The sequence below is a fragment of the Prionailurus viverrinus genome, chromosome B2 (assembly GCF_022837055.1).
Source record: "Prionailurus viverrinus isolate Anna chromosome B2, UM_Priviv_1.0, whole genome shotgun sequence".
Lineage (NCBI taxonomy): Eukaryota > Metazoa > Chordata > Mammalia > Carnivora > Felidae > Prionailurus > Prionailurus viverrinus.
In genome coordinates, this window is record NC_062565.1 from 143,149,291 (window position 1) to 143,169,772 (window position 20,482).

Below are 20,482 nucleotides of genomic sequence, written 5' to 3' on the forward strand. Positions count from 1 at the left end.
GTAGCTCCACTTGACATCTATATATGTGTGTGTAAAGATGGGGCCTCCCAGTTCCTGTTCAGCTAGAACTTGTCTTCTTCAGTGTGTTCAAGTTCTTTTGTTCATATCCTGTTTTGTTTTTACAGATTTGTAAGACTCCAGGGCCTTCAAGCTGTGATCAGTCAGACGGTTCCTGAAACGGCTGGGAAAGAGGTGCTTTGGTGCCCATCGAAGAGCGCATGTCTGTGCATATCTAAGCCCTTCTTTGTACACATACACGTTTACACAGGAAGACAGGCTCACTCTGGTGCACACTTGAAGAGTTTTACAACTGATGAAAATTAATGCAAGACTCAGATGGAGCAACCTGACGCTGTGGGGCTCAGGAGCCTGGGGGGAGGAGGACACTACTAGTGGTCAGTTTTCCACGCGCTCTTCGCGATTGAAGAAAGTTTGCAGAAAGAAGAAAAGGAAACTTCCTCAGCTCAAGCCTCAGAAGCATCTCCCCAGGGTAAAAAGAGGGCTTGGTGAGAAGGTGGCCGGCAGTGAAGTGTGGCTTCAAGCAGCACAGGAGGGGTCATGCAGTGAGTTTTGCACTTTATTTTCTAGTGGTTTTGGTGATCTGGACAGACTTCAAAACTCTGGACTGAGAAGTAACTCTGGCTGTGTGGTCGTGACTTCAGGAAAGCAAGGTCAGGTATGATGGGACAAGTCTGAACAATGGACTGGTTCCTTTGCCTTTTTCAGTTAACTGTATTCTCGACATTTTAATTTATTATTTCCCTTTTCCTTTTCTGTATCTATAGGATAACATTTCAAGGTAGCAGTTGAAACCAGTATTTATAAAATAAATATCAAGGAACATCCAAGCAAAGCTGCTTTTCTTTGGACTGTACATGTGGCATTTGGAAGCAGTCTCTGAATGTGAGCAGGAGAGTGCCCATCAGAAAACATGCTGACTCTTTAGGGAACAGTCTGGAAGAACCCGACTCTTGCCTGTATTTTCATTTTAAGGGATTCCCTTCCCTGTTGAGTCCAAGAAGACTTGCATATAGGAGGAAGATTACTTGATGGACTTAATTCTGAGATTAGTCTTTTCCTTCAAGATGGAAAAATATGTGATCTTTAGGAGCAGAAAGGGGAGAGGCAAATAGGGAGGGAGGAAGGAGACGGGACAAAAGAGACAGAATCCTGTAGTGAGGCCCGCTTGTGGCGGCAAGAGGATTTAGGATTCACTCAAGGCAAACACTTGTGCCACTTAAAGAGCTTTAGAACCTTCTGGCCCTGTGAGTGAAGGGATTTTCTCTCTCCGCCTCCATGACACCAAGGAGTGCACTGGTTTATCAGGGGGAGGTCAGATGGAGCCCAGCTCCTCACCAGGACATAGCCACCTGCCTGCTGGGAAGTCAGGCCGGGCCCTGAGGTGGGAAGTTTCTGGTTCTGAACAGTGGCAAGAGTCTTTTTCTTCCTGAACTTGGACTGCTGTCTGCACAAACTCTGGTCTGTTTTTGCACGGTTTGTGTGCCTTTTTTCCCCTTTATGCAATCTTTTTCAGCTTCAGCAGCAGAAATTTGTCTAGTTGAGAAAACATGCCAGAGAGTGGCTTCAGAAGGAAGATGATCCCATGTGTTCTGTCTCTGCATCTGAAATTTTAAAGAGAAAATTCCAGCTCGAGGGATTCTTTAAAGCCTTAAGTTACTTGAAATCTATGTATTTGCAACCCTTTGTCTCTGGAATCATATTACACTAAACTGGAATCTCAGGCTGAACGAGAATAACCAAGTTGAGTTAAGAGAAGAAAACTTAGTTTCTTGATCGGCACATGTTAATGATGCTCTTCTTCCTCTAAGGACTTGAAAAGAATAACAGACGCATGTTGTTTTTAAGCATTACCTTTTCTTAGCAGACTGCCATCATCTTTTCTAGAGGAATTTTTTCACTATGCATTTGGTGGATCTTTATAAAATACTGGCCTTCTGATTAGATCCAGGTCAGTCTTGATTAAAAGGGGTCAGGGAAAACAACGCAAGCCAACCACAAAAATCCAGTCAATCAACTAATGAAAAGAATTGGTTTAAGTTTCCTGGCATTCAGCATTACTATTTAAATAAAAGAGTTCACTGGAAAAAAGTATGTATGCAGCGGTGGAGCATGGGCCTGTCCTTTGCAGCGACTCCAACATCCTCTGCCTGTCGTGGAAGGGGCGCGTTCCCAAGAGTGAGAAGGAGAAGCCAGTGTGTCGGCGGCGCTACTATGAGGAGGGCTGGCTGGCCACGGGCAACGGCCGCGGCGTTGTTGGGGTGACCTTCACTTCGAGCCACTGCCGCCGGGACAGAAACACTCCCCAGAGAATAAACTTCAACCTGCGGGGCCACAATAGTGAGGTGAGCTGGGGCTTTGTTACACTTTTGTCTGGTCACTTGTCGTGGTCTTTCTGAGCCCCCTCCCTGTGGATTCAGAATTTGCTTCATTTTCCCAACTTGCTGCCAAGGCAGACTTTTCAAACTCTGAATTCTGGTTTCTGTGTCCCAGTGGGAACATGTTAAGGTGGACACAGTTCCTGCTGGCCTGTGTCCCTCTCTGAGTATGTCCATTCTCTTGGATGCCCCTCACTCTCCTTTCCCACTGGCAGGGATACCAGTGCAGCTTTCTGCCCAGGCTGAGAGGTTAGATTGGATGATTCTGACCAGTGTATCATGCGTGTCAGCCCTTTCGGTCACCCTGTATGCATAGCCAAGAGTTACTGGCCTGTGTCAGTCAGACTGGCAGTGTAAACAATGAAAGTAATGCCATCTTCACCTTGCACAGTTAAGATCTGCCTTGCTCCGTATGATGGTTTAACACCTAGCATGTATTTCTTGTACTTGGAGGTGCAAAAGAAAGGAATTCATTGGACAGAGGTGACAGAAGTAATTAATTGGACAAGAGCCATAGTTTTTCACATCTATTGGGTATATTATATTGAGGATATTATGCTGTGTATACATACATACATACAGATACCTCTGGACTTCTAAAACATAAACTGTCATTACATGTGAAATTCATTCAACCAGTGTTTATTGAGCAATGTTTAAGTGTTAGGTACTGTCTTGAAAATAAGAGATGTACTTACATAGCGTGTTAACAGGATTCATGCTTCACTGTTCAATAGCTTATTTGTTTTCTAAGGTGGAATCCATCATAAAGCATCCATATATGGCTATTGAATAGTTGTTGTAAAAGTGGGAGAATATTTTTGAAGTACATCATCATACAGTAAAGTGTATTTGTCTTAAGCTTACGTCTCAGTGATCATTGACTTGTGCAGTCATCCATGTAACCTCCAACCAGATCAAGATGTAGAACATTTCCAGCATCCCTCACAGGTACCTGCTGGCCCTTCCCAGGTTGTGCACCCTGCTGAGAGGTGACCCAGATAAGTTGGGCCTGTGCTTGAACTTTGTGTTAATGTAAACTTCATGCTCATTGATCATATACCCTTTGTGTCTGGCTTTTCTCACTCACTGTGATATTTGTGAGATTCATCCCTGTTGTGTGTGCTATTAGTTTGTTCTTTTTGATTGATGTTGGTTTTCCATTCAAGGAAGAAACAATTATTCCATTTCTATATTGAAGAGCATGTGGGTTGCTTCCAGTTTTTGGCTGTTATGGCTAAACCTGCTCTGAACATTCGTGTCTTTTTATGGATCTGTGCATGCACAGTGTAATTTTCAGGTCGTGGTACAGGTATACATTTAAATCACCAATTTTCCAAAGTGGTAGTGCCATTTTATGCCCCCACCTATCAGTATATGAAAGTTTCAGTTGTATAAAAAGCTTCTTTTGAATTTGAATTTTTTGTATAAAAAAGTTTCCGTTGTATAAAAAGCTTCTCTTGAATTTGAATTTGGTTGTATTTAAGGAATATTTTATGAATGCCTCTATACTTAACTGCACATACACACATGCACACATATACACATACATATGCATGCATACACTTTTTATGCTTATGCCAAGCCTGGTCCTATTTTTGCACCACTGTGCATAGTGATGATCAACTTTATTTTTTTTAATGTTAATTTATTTTTTAGAGAGAGAGAGTGAGAGAGAGAGAGCAAGCACGCATGAGTGAGGGGAAGAAAGAGAGGGAGACAGAGGATCATAAGCGGGTTCTGTGGTGACAGCAGAGAGTGGGATGTGGGGCTCGAACTCACAAAACCGTGAGATACTGACTTGAGCTGAAGTTGGACGCTTGGCCAACTGAGCCACCCAGGTCCCCCAATGATCAACTTTCTTAAACTTAGAGATTTGACAGCCACTTTTGATTTAAAATCATTTTAGCACCGGGTGTTGTATGGAAACCAATTTGACAATAAACTTCACATATTGAAAAAAAATCATTTATAACAATACTGAACATATTTAAGGATCTATACACTAATTCTAGTGAGAAAATGGCTAATTTTGCATTAGAGCCAATGAAAAGTCACTGCAGATCTTTTTTTTCCTTCCTTACGGATTCTTCACAAAAGGTGAGTTGGTAGATTTGTGATCACTCCCTATGATATCATAATGATGGATGTAAAAGAGAACTGTGTTTTACTTCCCGGGGCGCTGGCATCTTTTCCCATTTCTGTTCCTTTGTTTCCATATGTCTGTTTCAAAAAGTTCTAGCCCTGTCACTTAACTAGTTGGTGTGGTCCTCTCCAAGTCACTCAAGTCATTAGTTTACACATAGTTAAATTGAAATAATAATTCTTTCAGAGTTGTTATAAGAATCTATCAGAGTATTTTTGAAAGGGCTTTGAAAATGGTGAATGCCGTGTATGTAAATGGTGATATTGAGTATCTCCTATACTCTCTTTACTTAATTATATTCTTTCCAGCCCTTGTAATGTTACTTAATACCCTTAAATTCTGTTACTAGTCATGAGGCTAGAGACAGCATTTTTAAAACTTTTGTTTCACAGTTAAGATTTGAAAACACATATGATTTGAGTCAGTAGATGCTTATTGTATCTCTGTCATGTTCTGGGTGCTGTGTGTACTTGCCAACGTGGAGCAGGATAAGTCATGGATGTTGCCTGATGGAGCCCACGGTCTAGCAGTAAAGGTGAGGTGTGTACCTGGATGTCTCTTTCTTCATGTGTTTCAGTTAAGCGTGGAAAGAAAGATTTGGGCTGTTCAAAGAATTAAGGCTGAGGTTTACCACAGATTTTGTTGTGAAGATGACCTTTGAATAGGGCTTTGAGAAATAGAATTTAGATAGTTTTTTTTTTTTCTGAGTGATGCAAGAAGATTAAGCCACGTTCTGGCCTCAGAGAAGTATTTTCTCTCTTTGTGACATGAAGGTGCTGTGTTTCCCTTGGCTCCAGTCTGAGCATGTCTGTATTTACCTTATCACATCATGTGTATCCCCAGGAAGATGCTTTTGGAGTCTGGCTGGATGACAAGGACAAGGACCTATATATATGTATTATAATCCCTCGAACAAATCCTCCATAGTTGACAGGCAGTTGGCATTCTTTGTTCTTTCCCCACTTACAGTGTGGAATGTTTATTGTTTATATATACACTCTGGTTTGTGATGGGGATTTTATTCCTTGGGGCATTCTGTCCCCTGATTAATCCAATGGCAGAAGGTTTAAGCAAGGTGCTGCCTTCGTAGTCTGGCTGAACACAGTGCTCATGTGTAGCTGTTTCTGTGGTTAGTGTGTCACCATGCCGGCTGTACTCAAGTTTGAAAAGTTACATACTCGTATTCATGACCTGAGTTAAAGATAATCTGTTAGGGATTCACTTCATGTGGCTCTTCTGGTAAAGCAAGCATCTCTGTGTATTTGTGTGGGTGTGTTTTAGCATGCTAGGTGACTGTGTCTGTCTTCTTCCCTTTTTGGACTTTTAAGTGTCCACCGTGTAGGCACATCGAACTCAGGGAGCATGGACCGCGTGCTGTTCTTTGGCTGTAGTCAGTGGTATAAGGCCCTCTTCAGTTGGGGCGGAAGTGGCTTGGGGCTGCCTTTAGAACTTTGGGTCTCTGGTGCTGTGCACAGGAGATTTGAAAGTTGTATAATTAAAGATACGAATTGCAAAGCCACAGTCCCTCAGCCCTTCTTCTACTTTTTCAGCGAAACTTGTACTATAGTAAAAATGAAACAAACGATAGGAACTTAGCCAATTTTATATACCGGAAAGGAATTTAAAACGGTAAAATGTGCTTACTAGAGTTTGGTGGTTGGTCCTTTTTTTTTTTTTTTAAGTTTATTTATTTATTTTGAGAGAGACAGAGACTGTACGAGTAGGGGAGGGGCAGACAGGGAGGGAGGGAGAGAGAGAATCCCAAGTAGACTCCTCAGTCAGCGCAGAGCCCGAAGCGGGGCTCACACTCACAAAGCTGTGAGATTGTGACTTGAGCCGAAACCATGAGTTGGACCCTTAACTGACTGAGCCACCCAGGCGCTCCAGTGGTGGTTGATCCGTTTTTGTCTGCCAGTGTTAGTAGTCAAGATTTTCTGAGTGGGGAAAATGGGATAAGAGGATCTTCTTAGTGAGACTGGGGGGGGGGGGGGGGAGGTGGAACAATATATAAATGAAGTAAATGTGGTATTTAAGAAATATATTTTTGGATTTCTGAAATGCAGTCATAGTTAACTTAATTTTCGTGGTGAGGGATGTGTCTTCTTTTTTAGACTAGACTTGAAAACGTAGGTGGTGGATGTGCTGGGGTGCAGAGCATCTCAGTGGGGCAGAGGATGATGCCTTGGGGGCCACAGTGGCTGGTAATGCCTTTGCGGGGGATGGGGTTGGGGCATGAGCTGCATCTCAGAGCCCCTTTGGGTTCTGGACACATTTGAGAGCCCATGCTCAGCAGGCCACTGCTGGGCTTTGGCCCCACAGTGACCAAGGAGCAGTTCCTGCCCAGGTGACCTACATGTCAGAGGACTTGATAATGGTTTGTATGGAGATAATGTTGGTGACAGTTTATGTCTGTTATTTTATTGAACTCTTGCAACGACTCTCTACAGCCCTGTTTTATCTTCTACATAGCTGAGGAATCTGAGGTTCAGAAATGTTCTGAAAGTTGTCCCAGGGATAGAGCTAGATAATGATGGCAGACCAGGGATAGAGTTCATGCCTGACTGTTTTTCCTTCTGTAAGACACTGCTTCACAAAAGGTGAGCCACAGTGATCAGAGAAAGAGTTATGAGTAGCTGGCATATGTTCTGGATGGCGAAGAGTTTGGTGAAATATTGGGGCATAGTGCAAGGCAAAGGCTGGACCCTGAGTAGTCATGATGAGGAAGCAATAGTGATGAATGTTCATGGAATGAAAGAAGGCAATTCTTTTGGCTTTGGTTGCACTCTAGGACTATTAGAAGACTGTTGTAGTCAAAAAGAAGTGTTGAAAAAAATCAAATGTGGGTATAAAGGTGATGATTTTGTTCAGTGCATTTTTCCACCAAGGTAGAAATCTGAGTTGACAGTATTGACTTAACTTATTTTGGAATTTATTTAGTTAATTTAATTTTTATTATATATTTATAACATTATGTGTATTTGTAATTATTTTTTAAAAGTTTATTTTGAGAGAGAGAGTGAGCGTGAGCCAGGGGAGGGGCAGAGAGAGAATCCCAAGCAGGCTCTGCACTGACAGCTCAGAGCCTGAGGCAGGGCTCAATCTCAGGACTGTGAGATCATGATGGGAGCTGAAATAATAGTCATGTGCTCAACCGACTGAGCCACCCAGGTGCCCCTATTTATGTATTTATAGTTTTAATTTATTATGGAAATAATAGTCTTCAAGAAGTAGCATCTAAACATGTCACTGTGATACTGTGATAGTGTATGAATGGCCCTAGTTAGATTTTCTTTCTTTCTTTCTTCCTTTAAAAAAAAATTTTTTTTTAATGTTTGTTTATTTTTGAGAGACAGAGTACAAGTTGGGGAGGGGCAGAGAGAGAGGGAGACACAGAATCTGAAGTAGGCTCCAGGCTCCGAGCTGTCAGCACAGAGCCTGATGCGGGGCTTGAACTCACAAACCGTGAGCTCGTGACCTGAGCCAAAGTCAGATGTTTAACCGACTGAGCCACCCAGGTGCCTCTCTCTTTTTTTTTTTTTAAAGAGAGAGTGTAAGCAGGGGAGAGAGGGGCAGAAGGGATAGGTATGTATATATATATATATATATAGAGAGAGAGAGAGTCTTTCTCTCTCTCTCTCTCTCTCTCTCTCTCTCTCTCTCTCTCTCTCTCAAGCAGGCTCTATGCCGAGTGTGGATCCCATGACCCTAGGATCATGACCTGAGCTGAAATCAACAATTCAACACTCAACCTACTGACCCACCCAGGCATGCCCCTAGTTAGACTCTTGAGATAAGAGAATAACCAATTATAGATGGAAGGTGTATTTGAAAAACAGCCCTTGTAAATTGGTCTTATGAATTGTTTCTTTGAACAGGGAACTGTTCTAGCAAAGAGGCAGAAATAGGACTATTTCTGTATGTTAAGGTTAGAATTTTGTTCCACCTAACTGGCTTATTAGCTATTTTTACATCAGAGCTCAGTAGTGTGAGTTCATCTTTATCACAGTAATACTTACACATGGGTAAATGCTAATTATGAAAAATAGCAGTGTTATAACTTCTTTCTCCTTTCCCCACCTGGCTATTCACTGTCCTGGCTATTCACTGAAGGCTGTATTATTACCTTTTTGATTAATCCGTCTTGGGATTTGTCTGCTGGCTTCTTTTCCTGTCTTGGCAGGTGAAGATTTAGCTCTCCCTTCCATGATCACTCAGCCCAACTTTGCCTTACAAGCTAATCATCCCAGTATTTCACTATTATAATGGGTTAACTCATTATTAAGTGTGTACATTATTTAAACTGTGTCAGTATTGTGCCAGGCGAGTCACATTGGATACTGTAATTATATTTCCTTAACTGTTGAGCATTTTTTCTCTTTGTGATAAAAGTAGTCTTATTTAGTGTAGTTTCTTTACCTGTTGTGAATCTTACAGCATCTTCAATACATTTCTACACATTCAAACCAATAAGACAATTTATTGGCTCTTTTTGTGTTCCGTTTCTTTCCTGGAGAGCTCCATCTGGGAGCTCTTTGTCCTCCTGCTGTCCCACAGACTTCCTGCACTCCCCTTTTATCATCACCTTGAGAATTCCCTTTGCCCCTTCTGCTGGATCTCATTTCTTTGATCTTGTATCTTTGTCTTTTTTGGTTTAACTTGTTATTTTGTTCGAGTGCAATTTCCAGTATCTTCCTAAGAAAGACCCTTGTAAGTTAAAAATTTCAAGACTTGTGTGTCTAAAAATGTCTTAATTCTGCCTTCACTCTTGACTGATAGTTTGTGTAGGTATAGATTTTTAGTTGCTTCTGAATTTCAAAGGCATTTTTCCATAGTCTTCAAACTTGGAGAGTTATTATTGAGAAGCATAGTAGTTAAGGCCCTGAAGCTAGACTCTGAATCCTGTTTAAATATATTATTTAATTTTCCCATACTGTTAATCTTCTCATTTGTGAAATGGTTTACAGATAGTACTTTACTCATGTAAGTTTGTTGTAAGGAATAAATGAGTAACTGTATGTAAAGGATTTAGAACAGTGCCTGGTACCTCATGAGGGCTTTGTAAATTAGTTACTATTATTATTATTATTACTCTAAATCCTCTATATGTGGTCTGTTTAAAATATCTGGAAGTTTTGGCATCTGCTCTTTTTGGTAGATACGCTGAAATTTCACGATGATGGTTTTGTTTTTTTTTTTTAATTTTTTTTTCAACGTTTATTTATTTTTGGGACAGAGAGAGACAGAGCATGAACGGGGGAGGGACAGAGAGAGAGGCAGACACAGAATTGGAAACAGGCTCCAGGCTCTGAGCCATCAGCCCAGAGCCCGACGCGGGGCTCGAACTCACGGACCGCGAGATCGTGACCTGGCTGAAGTCGGACGCTTAACCGACTGCGCCACCCAGGCGCCCCATCACGATGATGTTTAAAAGTAATGTACTGTGAAGCTGTTTGGCACCTCTGTGTAGGTGTATATATGACCAGGTGTTTCATCCAGTGGAGTTTACTGTGGAATAATCTGGGGGATAACTGACTGTTTTGTTTCTAACCATCAAATGTCGGCATCCAAGCATATTTCTTTTTTTAGTTATTTTTTTATTTTTATTTTTAAAATTTATTTTTTAATTTACATATAAGTTAGTTAGCATATAGTGCAACAATGATTTCAGGAGTATATCCTTAATGCCCCTTATCCATTTAGCCCATCCCCACTCCCACAACCCCTCCATCAACCCTCTGTTAGTTCTCCATATTTAAGAGTCTCTCATTATGTTTTGTCCCCCTCCCTGTTTTTATATTATTTTTGCTTCCCTTCCCTTGTGTTCATTTGTTCTGTGTCTTAAAGCCCTCATATGAGTGAAGTCATATGACATTTGTCTTTCTCTGACTAATTTTGCTTAGCATAATACCCTCTAGTTCCATCCACTTAGTTGTGAATGGCAAGATTTCATTCTTTTTGATTGCTGAGTAATACTCCATTGGATATATATATATATATATATATATATATATATATATACACACACACCACATCTTCTTTATCCATTCATCCATTGATGGACATTTGGACTCTTTCCATACTTTGCCTATTGTTGATAGTGCTGCTATAAACATTGGGGTGCATGTGCCCCTTCGAAACACCATACCTGTATCCCTTGGATAAATACCTAGTAGTGCAATTGCTGGGTCGTAGGGTAGTTCTATTTTTGATTTTTGAGGAACCGCCATACTGGTTTCCAGAGTGGCTGCAACAGTTTGCATTCCCACCAGCAGTGCAAAAGAGATCCTCTTTCTCCGCATCCTTGCCAACATCTTTTGTTGCCTGAGTTGTTAATGTTAGCCATTCTGACAGGTGTGAGGTGGAATCTCATTGTGGTTTTGATTTGTATTTCCCTGATGATGAGTGATGTTGAGCATTTTTTCATGTGTCGGTTGGCCATCTGGATGTCTTCTTTGGAGAAGTGTCTATTTATGTCTTTTGCCCATTTCTTCACTGGATTCTTTGTTTTTTGGGTGTTGAGTTTGAGAAGTTCTTTGTAGATTTTGGATACTAACCCTTTATCTGATATGTCATTTGCAAATATCTTCTCCCATTCTGTCAGTTGCCTTTTAGTTTTGCTGATTGTTTCCTTCACTGTGCAGAAGCTTTTTATTTTGATGAGGTCCCAGTAGTTCATTTTGCTTTTGTTTCCCTTGCCTCTGGAGATGTGTTGAATAAGAAGTTGCCGTGGCCAAGGTCAAAGAGATTTTTGCCTGCTTTCTCCTCAAGGATTTTGATGACTTCCTGTCTTACATTTAGGTCTTTCATCCATTTTGAGTATATTTTTGTGTCTGATGTAAGAAAGTGGTCCAGGTTAGTTTTTCTGCATGTTGCTGCCCAGTTTTCTCAGCACCACTTGCTGAAGGGACTGTCTTTATTCCATTGGATATTCTTTCCTGCTTTGTCAAAGATTAGTTGGCCATACATTTGTGGGTCCATTTCTGGGTCCTCTATTCTGTTCTATTGATCTGAATGTCTGTTTTTGTGTCAACCAAGCATATTTCTTTGGGGTTGTTCAGTTTCTCTAGATAAGGCCCTTCTAGTCACATGCCTGTGAATTTACTTCTGCCAGCATTCCAAGAGCTAAGGGTGTGTGTGTGTGTGTGTGTGTGTGTGTGTGTGTGTGTGTGTGTGCTGGAGGAGAGGTAGTGATGGGAAGAAGAGAAGGAGCTAATATTCATTTAGTGCTTGCTGTGTGTTAGATACCTTTCTAAGAGCTTTAACTCATATAATCTTGACATCAACTCCATGATTTTGAACGTAGTATCATCGTATTTTATAGCTGAGGAAACTGAGGTACAGAGACGTTAAACAGCTTGCCCAGTAATACATCTCTCCTAATTGATAGAGCTGAGACTGAACCAGGGGCCCCTCAGATTCCATACTCACTCTTAACCTCTTGGAAGGTCACCCAAGTTTCAGTCCTTATCACTATCTTCACTGTGTCAGGTACCGAAAGCTGCTCTCTGTGGCTCTGCCAGGTGAATGAGCCATCAGCATCTGATGCTGTGAGGGAGCAGCCTTGCCTGATTTCCTCAAGAGTGCTCCGAGGGCAGGAGCATCCTCCCCCAGTGTGGGCACCTGCGTTGACCTGACTTGTTGGTGGCTTTTCTCCCAGCACCTAGTTCCTGAACCTTTCCAGGCTTTCTGCTCCTGGGCACCTCTCTGCAGGCACTCAGTTTGGCCTCACTCTGTTCTGTGTATCCAGTTGCCACTCCTTATCCATTTTCTATCTTCATATGTATGGTTTGGACACCACTGAATATGGCCTTTGTGTTTGTTTTTCATGGTTCTTGTTGTGAGGTGATTTCTTTTTTTTTTTAATTTTTTTTATTTTTTATTTATTTATTTTTTTTTAATTTTTTTTTTCAACGTTTATTTATTTTTTTGGGGACAGAGAGAGACAGAGCATGAACGGGGGAGGGGCAGAGAGAGAGGGAGACACAGAATCGGAAACAGGCTCCAGGCTCTGAGCCATCAGCTCAGAGCCTGACGCGGGGCTCGAACTCAAGGACCGCGAGATCGTGACCTGGCTGAAGTCGGACGTCCAACCGACTGCGCCACCCAGGTGCCCCATTGTTGTGAGGTGATTTCTAAGAGAAGGATTTTAGGATTGTCTTTAGTTTGACATCTTAAATCAGAAATCCCTTGTTAAAATATTTTTAAAGGTTCTTAGAAGCATTAAGTACAGATTTATTTTCCCCAAACTAAAACCAGAATATAATAGAATTATATTTTACTAAGAAAATAGATTTGTCAAAATAATGGCATTGTTTATTTTTTTTCCTTTAGAGATTAAAACTTTTTTTTTCTCCTAATAGAAATAAATAATAATGGCTGCAAGTAACTTAGACATGGAAATCACGGTCTTTTTGGTGTAATTTTGCTACAGAGAATGAGAGAGGGATGTGGATACAAGGCAATCATTTTTTTGGTAATAGCCTTGTAGGGAAGCAGATTCAAACTACATCATGTCAAAATGAGAGTAAATGAGATTATTGCTGGAGTTCTGGGCAGATAAATATTTCCCCAGCTATAGAATCTGTTCATGATATATTAATAGGTGAGCTTGTGGATTCTTAAGCCAGACTGTCTCTGTGCTGTGGCTGTATTCTCCACAAGGGAACAATAACACCTGCCTCCAAAGGTGGCCGCGGTGACCAAATTTGGAGTCCACAGACAGTGTACATGAAAGAGTTCACTAAGTCTTTGTTCTTGTTTAATTATTATTAGGCTCACTGCCCTCCTTGAGTATTTTACCCACCTGCATTTCCTTCCAAGGCTAAAACAGTGGAGCCACAGCCTCACTGTTGAGAAGTGGCCTCATGATTGCAAAATTCAGGAATGGAATGTGAGGTGGGAGGCAGGTAAGAGGTTAGGAACAAGGTGGGGAAGTGTCCTTGGTGGGAGGGAGGGTAGGCTCATGCCGGTAGTTTTGCTGTAGTTTGGGATTCTGGAACGCTGGACACCTCATCTGTATTGCTTCCTTATCTGTAAGGCATTCTTGACTTTGTTTTAAGCAGAGCTCACTCATCCTGCCTACTTCCATCCGAGTTCACAGAACCTGACTTGTGGCTTCAGGTGTAGTGGGGCCATCTGTTGATCCTTCAGCAGGGATGGCACAGGCATAATGCAGAAATTGATCCATGGTGCACTGGGCAATGGGTATCATTCTAATAGGAGGTTTGTGTCTAGAGTTGATTAAAGTTGTCTCTCTGGGATGTGGTGGGGACGGGCTGGGGAAGGTGCGGGAAGGGAGAGAGAGAACACTAGGATCTGTGCTGTGCTGCAGTTTGGTATTTCTCATTGGGTCCACCCACATGCTTGACTCCGAACTTCCAAAACAAACATGCCTGTGCATTTTGCCCAAGATTATACTGCTGGGTATTTTTGTTGTACCTTCTGGCAACCTACCTTTGGTTTCTCTTCCTCATTGTTGCTGTTTTATGGAATATTTACTGGCGTTTGTTGTTTTTTCCACTTGGCCTACTTAGATTTGGTCTACTAAATGCAGAGGAAATTGTCTCTGTCCCAGGGGCCTTTCTCTGTCCTGGAGTAACCCTCCTGTTCAAGCTCACCTCCAACCCCTTCTCACTGCATGTGACCCCACAACAATGCTCAAGACAAAAACCAATTCTGTCTTACCTCTGTTCTCTTTGTTTCTTAGATTTTAGAATTTAAGGACATGTTCGTTAATCAGAGCCTTAAAATAGAAGAATAAATAACCTTGGAAATAATATAGTTGTCAGTAAGGTCTACTTTGTAAACTTCTTGGTAGCAGAAATGTTTAATGGCTTTGTTTATAAGATGCTATAAGTTAATGTTTAGGACCTGGAAGATTTTATTCATTTGACTCAAAACAAAAATGTAAACAAACAGGTCTTATCTCTCCATTTACTTGATATTTTCATGATTTTAGATTTTATTTTTCTGTCTTCAGGAGATTTACTACAGATGGCATTTGTGACTAATTAGGGAATTACCTAAACAACATGGCCAAAGAGCTCTTTCCTGTCTGCTAGGCCTTAAAATTTTTTCTTTCCCCTTACTTGTGCCATACAAAAAGCCTAATTGTCTACCTTATTTTCAAGATTGAAATCATTTTAGGGTAGTCAGGATCTGTAATGTAAATTAACATTTTCACCTAGTAATGAAACACTTGTTTAAGAGATCAGTACCTCTTTTTTTTTTTAAGCATTATTGTATTTTAGATCAGCAGTGTGCAATAGAAATATGATATGAGCCACATATGTAATTTAAAATTTTTAAGTGGCTACATTAAAAAGTAAAAAAAGAATAGATGAAATTAATTTTAGTAATGTTTTATATAACTCAATATATCTAAATATTATTTCAGCATATAATCAGTATAAAAACTATTAATGAGATAACATTCTTTTTTCATATTGAATCTTTGAAATCTGGTACATCTCAATTCCAATTAACCACATCTCAAGTGCTCAATTGCCACAAGTGGCTAGTGGTTACCATTTAGACTGTGTAGTTTTGGACAACATTGTTTCTTTTTGAGGATTGTGGTAGAGCTGCATGCTTATTCCAGAGAAGTTTTTTATGTATGTTTTAGAACCTTGGAGAAAAGGCATTTAAAAACCTTTTTATTTGGAAATAATTTCAGACTTACATCAAACTTGCAAGAAAGTTCACTCAGTCTTTACTCACATTCACCTATTGTTAACCTGAACTCATTTCTCATTTGCACTGTTTCCCTCCTTCCTATGCTCTGTGTGTGTGTGTGTGTGTGTGTGTGTGTGTCCGTGTGTCCCTCCCAAACCATTTGAGAATATATTATAATCATGATCTTTAATCCCAAAATATTTAAGTGTATGTTTACTAAGAATAAGGACATTCTGTCACATAACCACATTAATACAGTTACCAACTTCAGGAAATTCAACATTAATTCAGTACTTTAATGTACTGTCTGTATTCCTCTTTTGTTAAATTTTTTCCTCTAGTACAGGATCCGGTTTAGGATCACATATTTCATTTAGTTTTCATGTATCCTTTATTTAAGCCCCTTTAATGTGGAAAAGTTCTTCAGGTTTTTTGTTTTTGTTTTATGACATTGAAAGTTTGGAAGAACACTCCCTCTTTCATAGAATGTTCTGCATTTGGAGTTTGTCTGATTTTTGTTATTAAATTCAGGTTAATCATCCCCAGCTGAATCCTCCATAAGTGATATTGGATGTTGTATCCTTCTTAGGGTATCACGTGGAGGCACACAGTATCCATCTGCCCCTCGTTGCTGATGTTAATTTTGATCTGATTTTCCTGTTGTGTAGTTACTGTGTTTTTCCCCTTGCATTTATAAGCAGTTGGTGGGAGGACACTTTAAAACCATGCACATATCAGGGCACTTGGGTGGCTCAGTTGGTTAAGCGTCTGACTCTGGATTTTGGCTGAGGTCATGATCTCATGGTTCATGAGTTTGAGCCCCTGTTGGGCTCTGAGCTGACAGTGTGGAGGCTGCTTGGGATTCTCTCCCTCTTTCTCTCTCTGCCCTTCTATCTCTCTCTCTCACTCTCAAAAATAAGTAAACATTAAAAAAACAAAAACAAAAACTATGCACATATCCTGTTCCTTGTTAGAATTTCCTACATGGATATATCATCCATTGATTCTTGCTTTAACCAGCCTTTACTGTGACAGTTGCAAAATGGTGATTTTCAACTCCAGTTTTTCCTGCACATATGGATATTCTCTGTAAGCAAGAGCTCCCTCTTCTCCCCTGTTCATCCATTCATTCCTCCATCCACCTACCTGTCTGTTACCAGTATGAACTCATGGATTTCATTTGTTTTCTTCAGTGCTTATTGAGCTTAATTATACCCAGTTTTATTCTTATTGTTCTAGATTTGGTCATGGAAGTTCCTTTAGGCTGTTGTGTTCCTTTGATACACTCCAGTCATTGGGGGCATCTCTTTACCTTGGGACATAACAGGATGTTCCATCTTCATCTTGAACATACCTTGCTCCAGTCATTTCTCTAAGGACGAGATCTGCTTTTCTGTGGGTGTGGTGGTGGGGGGTATGGTATTAGAAACCAAGATCTAGCCTGTAGGTATACTCATCGCTACTGGGGTGTCACTGCCACTGGGCTCTTTCAGTGGATACATACTTATAAATATACATACTGTAGAGGCCTGGTCCAGTCAGGAGATAGCAACCACACAGTGGAAACAAGGAAAGTTTAACCTAAAAATTAAAACTCGTAAAAGAGTAAGTATAAGATACAAAGAAACTATATGGGACCCTAGGACTGAGAGTGATGACCCAGGGAAGGACAAGCTTGGAAGGGGGTTCAAATCTCATTGGAAAAAGTGTGGTTCATCCCAACAGATAGCAAAGAAGTTGGTTGGCTTAGCCAGGCTGGAACTGGTATGGAGGAAAGTGCTAAACAACCCTCTGGAGGGCAGTTAGAGGAGCAGGTGATCACCAGCTGATGATGTGTTATGCAGGGGTAGTCTGGAGGCAGAAGGCTCTCAAAGTGAATGGGTCACATGGGGGCTTGGAGGAAGGGGGCTTACAGAAGGAATGACCGCTCAATGTGTGACCTTCCAGGCCATGAACAGCTGGGAGAACAGGTGATAGGGGCTCTGGTTTCTGTGTTGAGAGGACCGCAGAAATGTCACTAGCCAAAGGCCAAGAGGTCACAAGAGGGACTGTGTTCTGAGCCAGTAGCTGTGGCAGTTTCCACTGGATTCTATCACGACCACCCAGTATCCCCCAACCCCAAGACCTTTGGGAATTCTTTTCCCCTACTGTGTCCCTCCAGTGCCATCTACTGAGAGAGCTTAACATCATGCTCACATTAAAGGAGAAATGTTTAATGGAATTACACTGTTATTATTACAGAGCAGACACTGAAGGGTGCATTTGGAGCTGAGAGGTGATAAACGGACACACATATACATACAAATCCATATATATACACATATGCACATGGATATGCATATATGTATATGTAGAAATGATCAGTTTACACCAGTATTTCCAATTCCAACCACCCTCATGGCTTCCTCCATTTAATATTTGTATTTTTTCTTCCCTAGTTTGTCGAATTTCATAATACATCTGAAATAGTGTCAGAATTTCTTCACCCATACAATTACAAAAAATAAACTTACTTAAAGAGATGTTACGGACTGAATGTGTTTTGCCAAAATTCATATATTGAAGCCCTGACCCCCAATGTGATAGTATTTGGAGGTGGAACCTTAGGGAGGTGGTATAGTTAGATGAGGCCATGCAAGTGAGGTTCTCATGATGGGATTAGTCCCCTTGTAAAAAGAGACACTAGAGAGCTTGCTCTCTCTTTAGCGTACAAAGAAAGAGGTCAGGTGAGCACACAGTGAGATACTGGCAATGTAGAAGCCAACAGAAGATGCCTCATTATGAAACCTACTTTGCTGATACTTTGAACTTGGACTTTCAGCCTCAGGAACTGTGAGATATAAAATTTTGGTTGTTTAAGTGGTTCAGTCCATTGTATTTTGTTACGACTGCTGAGCTAAGAGGGAAGAGCTCAGAATCTGCCTGTGGGGCTTCCCCTGAATGCCATCTACCCCCAGACCGGGGCCAGATAGGTAACTACTGATGTTCTTAAAGTGCTTGCATTAATTCCCCTCTATATTGTCTTCGGTTTAGTTAAGTAATTAATCTGAAATACAGTTGTGTTTGTTTCAGTTTTATTTTCGTTTTTGAGTTTTTCCTCTTTCCATTCTTGTTGATTTTATTTTAAGTATGTAGAATATTAACATGCATTGAGAAGTAGAAACCACATTAAGAGATGTACTCGGAGAACTTAACATTCCTTCCCTTATCTCTTCCACTGCCTCCACCTACCCACCTTATAAATACTTTGTGGGGCATCTGGGTGGCTCAGTCGGTTAAGCGTTCGACTCTTGATTTCAGCTCAAGTCTTGATCTCAGGGTCGTGAGTTCAAGTTCTGTGCTGGGCGTGAAGCCTGCTTGAAAAAAAATACTTTGTTTTCTGATTTTTGTTTGCCTTCTGTAAAAATAAGTGTGTGTCTCTGTCTCCTCTGCCCCTGTGTGTGTGTGTGTGTGTGTGTGTGTGTGTATTTCTTAAAAAAATTTTTTTTTCTTAATGTTTTTATTTATTTTTGAGACAGAGAGAGACAGAGCATGAGCAGGGAAGGGGCAGAGAGAGAGGGAGACACAGAATCGGAAGCAGGCTCCAGGCTCTGAGCCATCAGCACAGAGCCCGATGTGGGGCTGCAACTCACAGACTGTGAGATCATGACCTGAGCCGAAGTCGGATGCGCAACCGACTGAGCCACCCAGGCGCCCCATGTATTTCTTTTTTAAATGTTTATTTATTTATTTTGAGAAAGAGAGAGATAGTGAGGGGGGAGGGGCAGAGAGAGAAGGAAAGAGAGAATCCCAAGCAGGCTCCCCTCTTTCAGTGCAGACCCCGATGTAGGGCTTGAACCCATGCCTGTGAGATCATGACCTGAGCCGAAATCAAGATTTAGATGCTTAACCAAATGGGCCCCATCTCTCTCTATATTTGTAATGTTTTCTTATTCCCTCTTCTTTGACAAAAGAGCATAATACATATGCGTTTTTGCCTGTTATATTTAGCTATAAGTGACCTATAACATTGTATTAGTGTTAGGTGTGTGTATGTGTGTATGTTTGCTTTTTTGTACTTTGCTTTTCTACTTAACATCTGGAAGTGACTCCATGTCAGCTCATGCAGATCGTCCACAGCTTGTTTTACAGCCCACAGCACTCTGCTGTATGTATGTGCCAGGGCTCATCAGTCTCCAAGTTTGAATATTTAGGGAGTTTCCTGTAGTTCGTAATTACACATAATACTGCAGTGAATAACTTGTGCATATGTATTTTCGTATTACTGGAGAAGTATCTTCAGGGTAAGTTCTTAGATGTAGGATTGCTGAGTTGAAATGTGAAAACATATGTAGTTTTGTTACATATTGCCAAACTCCCTTCCGTAATGGTAGAGCTATTTTGCATTCCTACCAGCAATGTATGAAAATACCTTTGCTCCCACAGCTTCACCAACAGAGTGTATTATCAAGCTTTTAAACTTTTACCAATCTGCTAGATAAGAAATGGCACCTCAGAATAGTTTTAATTTGAATATCTTGTATTATAAGTGAAGCTGAACATGTTTTCAAATATTTAAGGGCCATTTTTGTATCTTACGAGTTGTCTAGTCACATCTTTTGTCTTATTTTTCTGTAGGATTTTTAATCACTTTGCCTTCTTCAAATTTTAAAAGTTCTTTGTTGGGTATTGGGGACATCAGTCTTTGTGACATGCATTGCAAATGTTTTCTATTATTTATCTTTTGACTTTGCTTTTTCTTTTTGCCATGCAAAATTTCTAAAAATTTCTAATCTTGTTAAATTTATCAGTCTTTTATTGCATCTGGATTTTGAGTCATAATTAGAAAACCTTTTTCTACATCTCCTTTATAGGAAAATTTACTCATATTTTCTTTAGATTCAGGAAAAGACCCATAGCAGATTATTTCTAGTAAGAAAACCAGCACTTTGTGCTTATTCTGGAGTCTCTTGTGCATGGTTTTCTGACAACAGGGTAGATAGTAATTAAGTACTCAGACCTGCCAGGCAGTTTAGCTTTTAACTCCTGCAAATGGATAAACTAAATTCATAGAGATTACCATTCGGGTGAAGTTAGACTTTCTGTTAGTCACAGTATTGAGAATATAATTCATTTTTAAAAAACTGTTTGATTAGTGTATTTTGAATTATCCCTAAGACCAATGTACCCTTTCTGAGATTCTTGTCTGTTAATTGTTCCTTTTGTTGAACATGGTTTCTCCCTGACTCCCTTGAGCCTTTTGCCCCGTCTCGTCACCATCTTAGAA

The 20,482-nt window shown here is 40.6% G+C and overlaps 1 protein-coding gene across 6 annotated transcripts in view; it reads left to right on the forward strand.

The window, feature by feature from the left end:
* TULP4 (TUB like protein 4) overlaps positions 1–20,482 on the forward strand; it is a 260,270-nt gene that overhangs the window by 65,812 nt on the left and 173,976 nt on the right. For 5 of the 6 annotated variants that reach the window (XR_007152147.1, XR_007152148.1, XM_047858551.1 and 2 more), the window contains 3 exons: positions 126–490; positions 589–671; positions 786–2,363. Coding sequence is in view for 4 of the 6 variants with exons in the window: in XM_047858551.1 (XP_047714507.1) it covers positions 2,112–2,363 (252 nt within the window). In the remaining 2 variants the exon portion in view is untranslated. Of the gene's footprint in view, positions 1–125; positions 491–588; positions 677–785; positions 2,364–20,482 lie in introns of all 6 variants that reach the window. The other variant, XM_047858553.1, reaches the window with a different exon arrangement.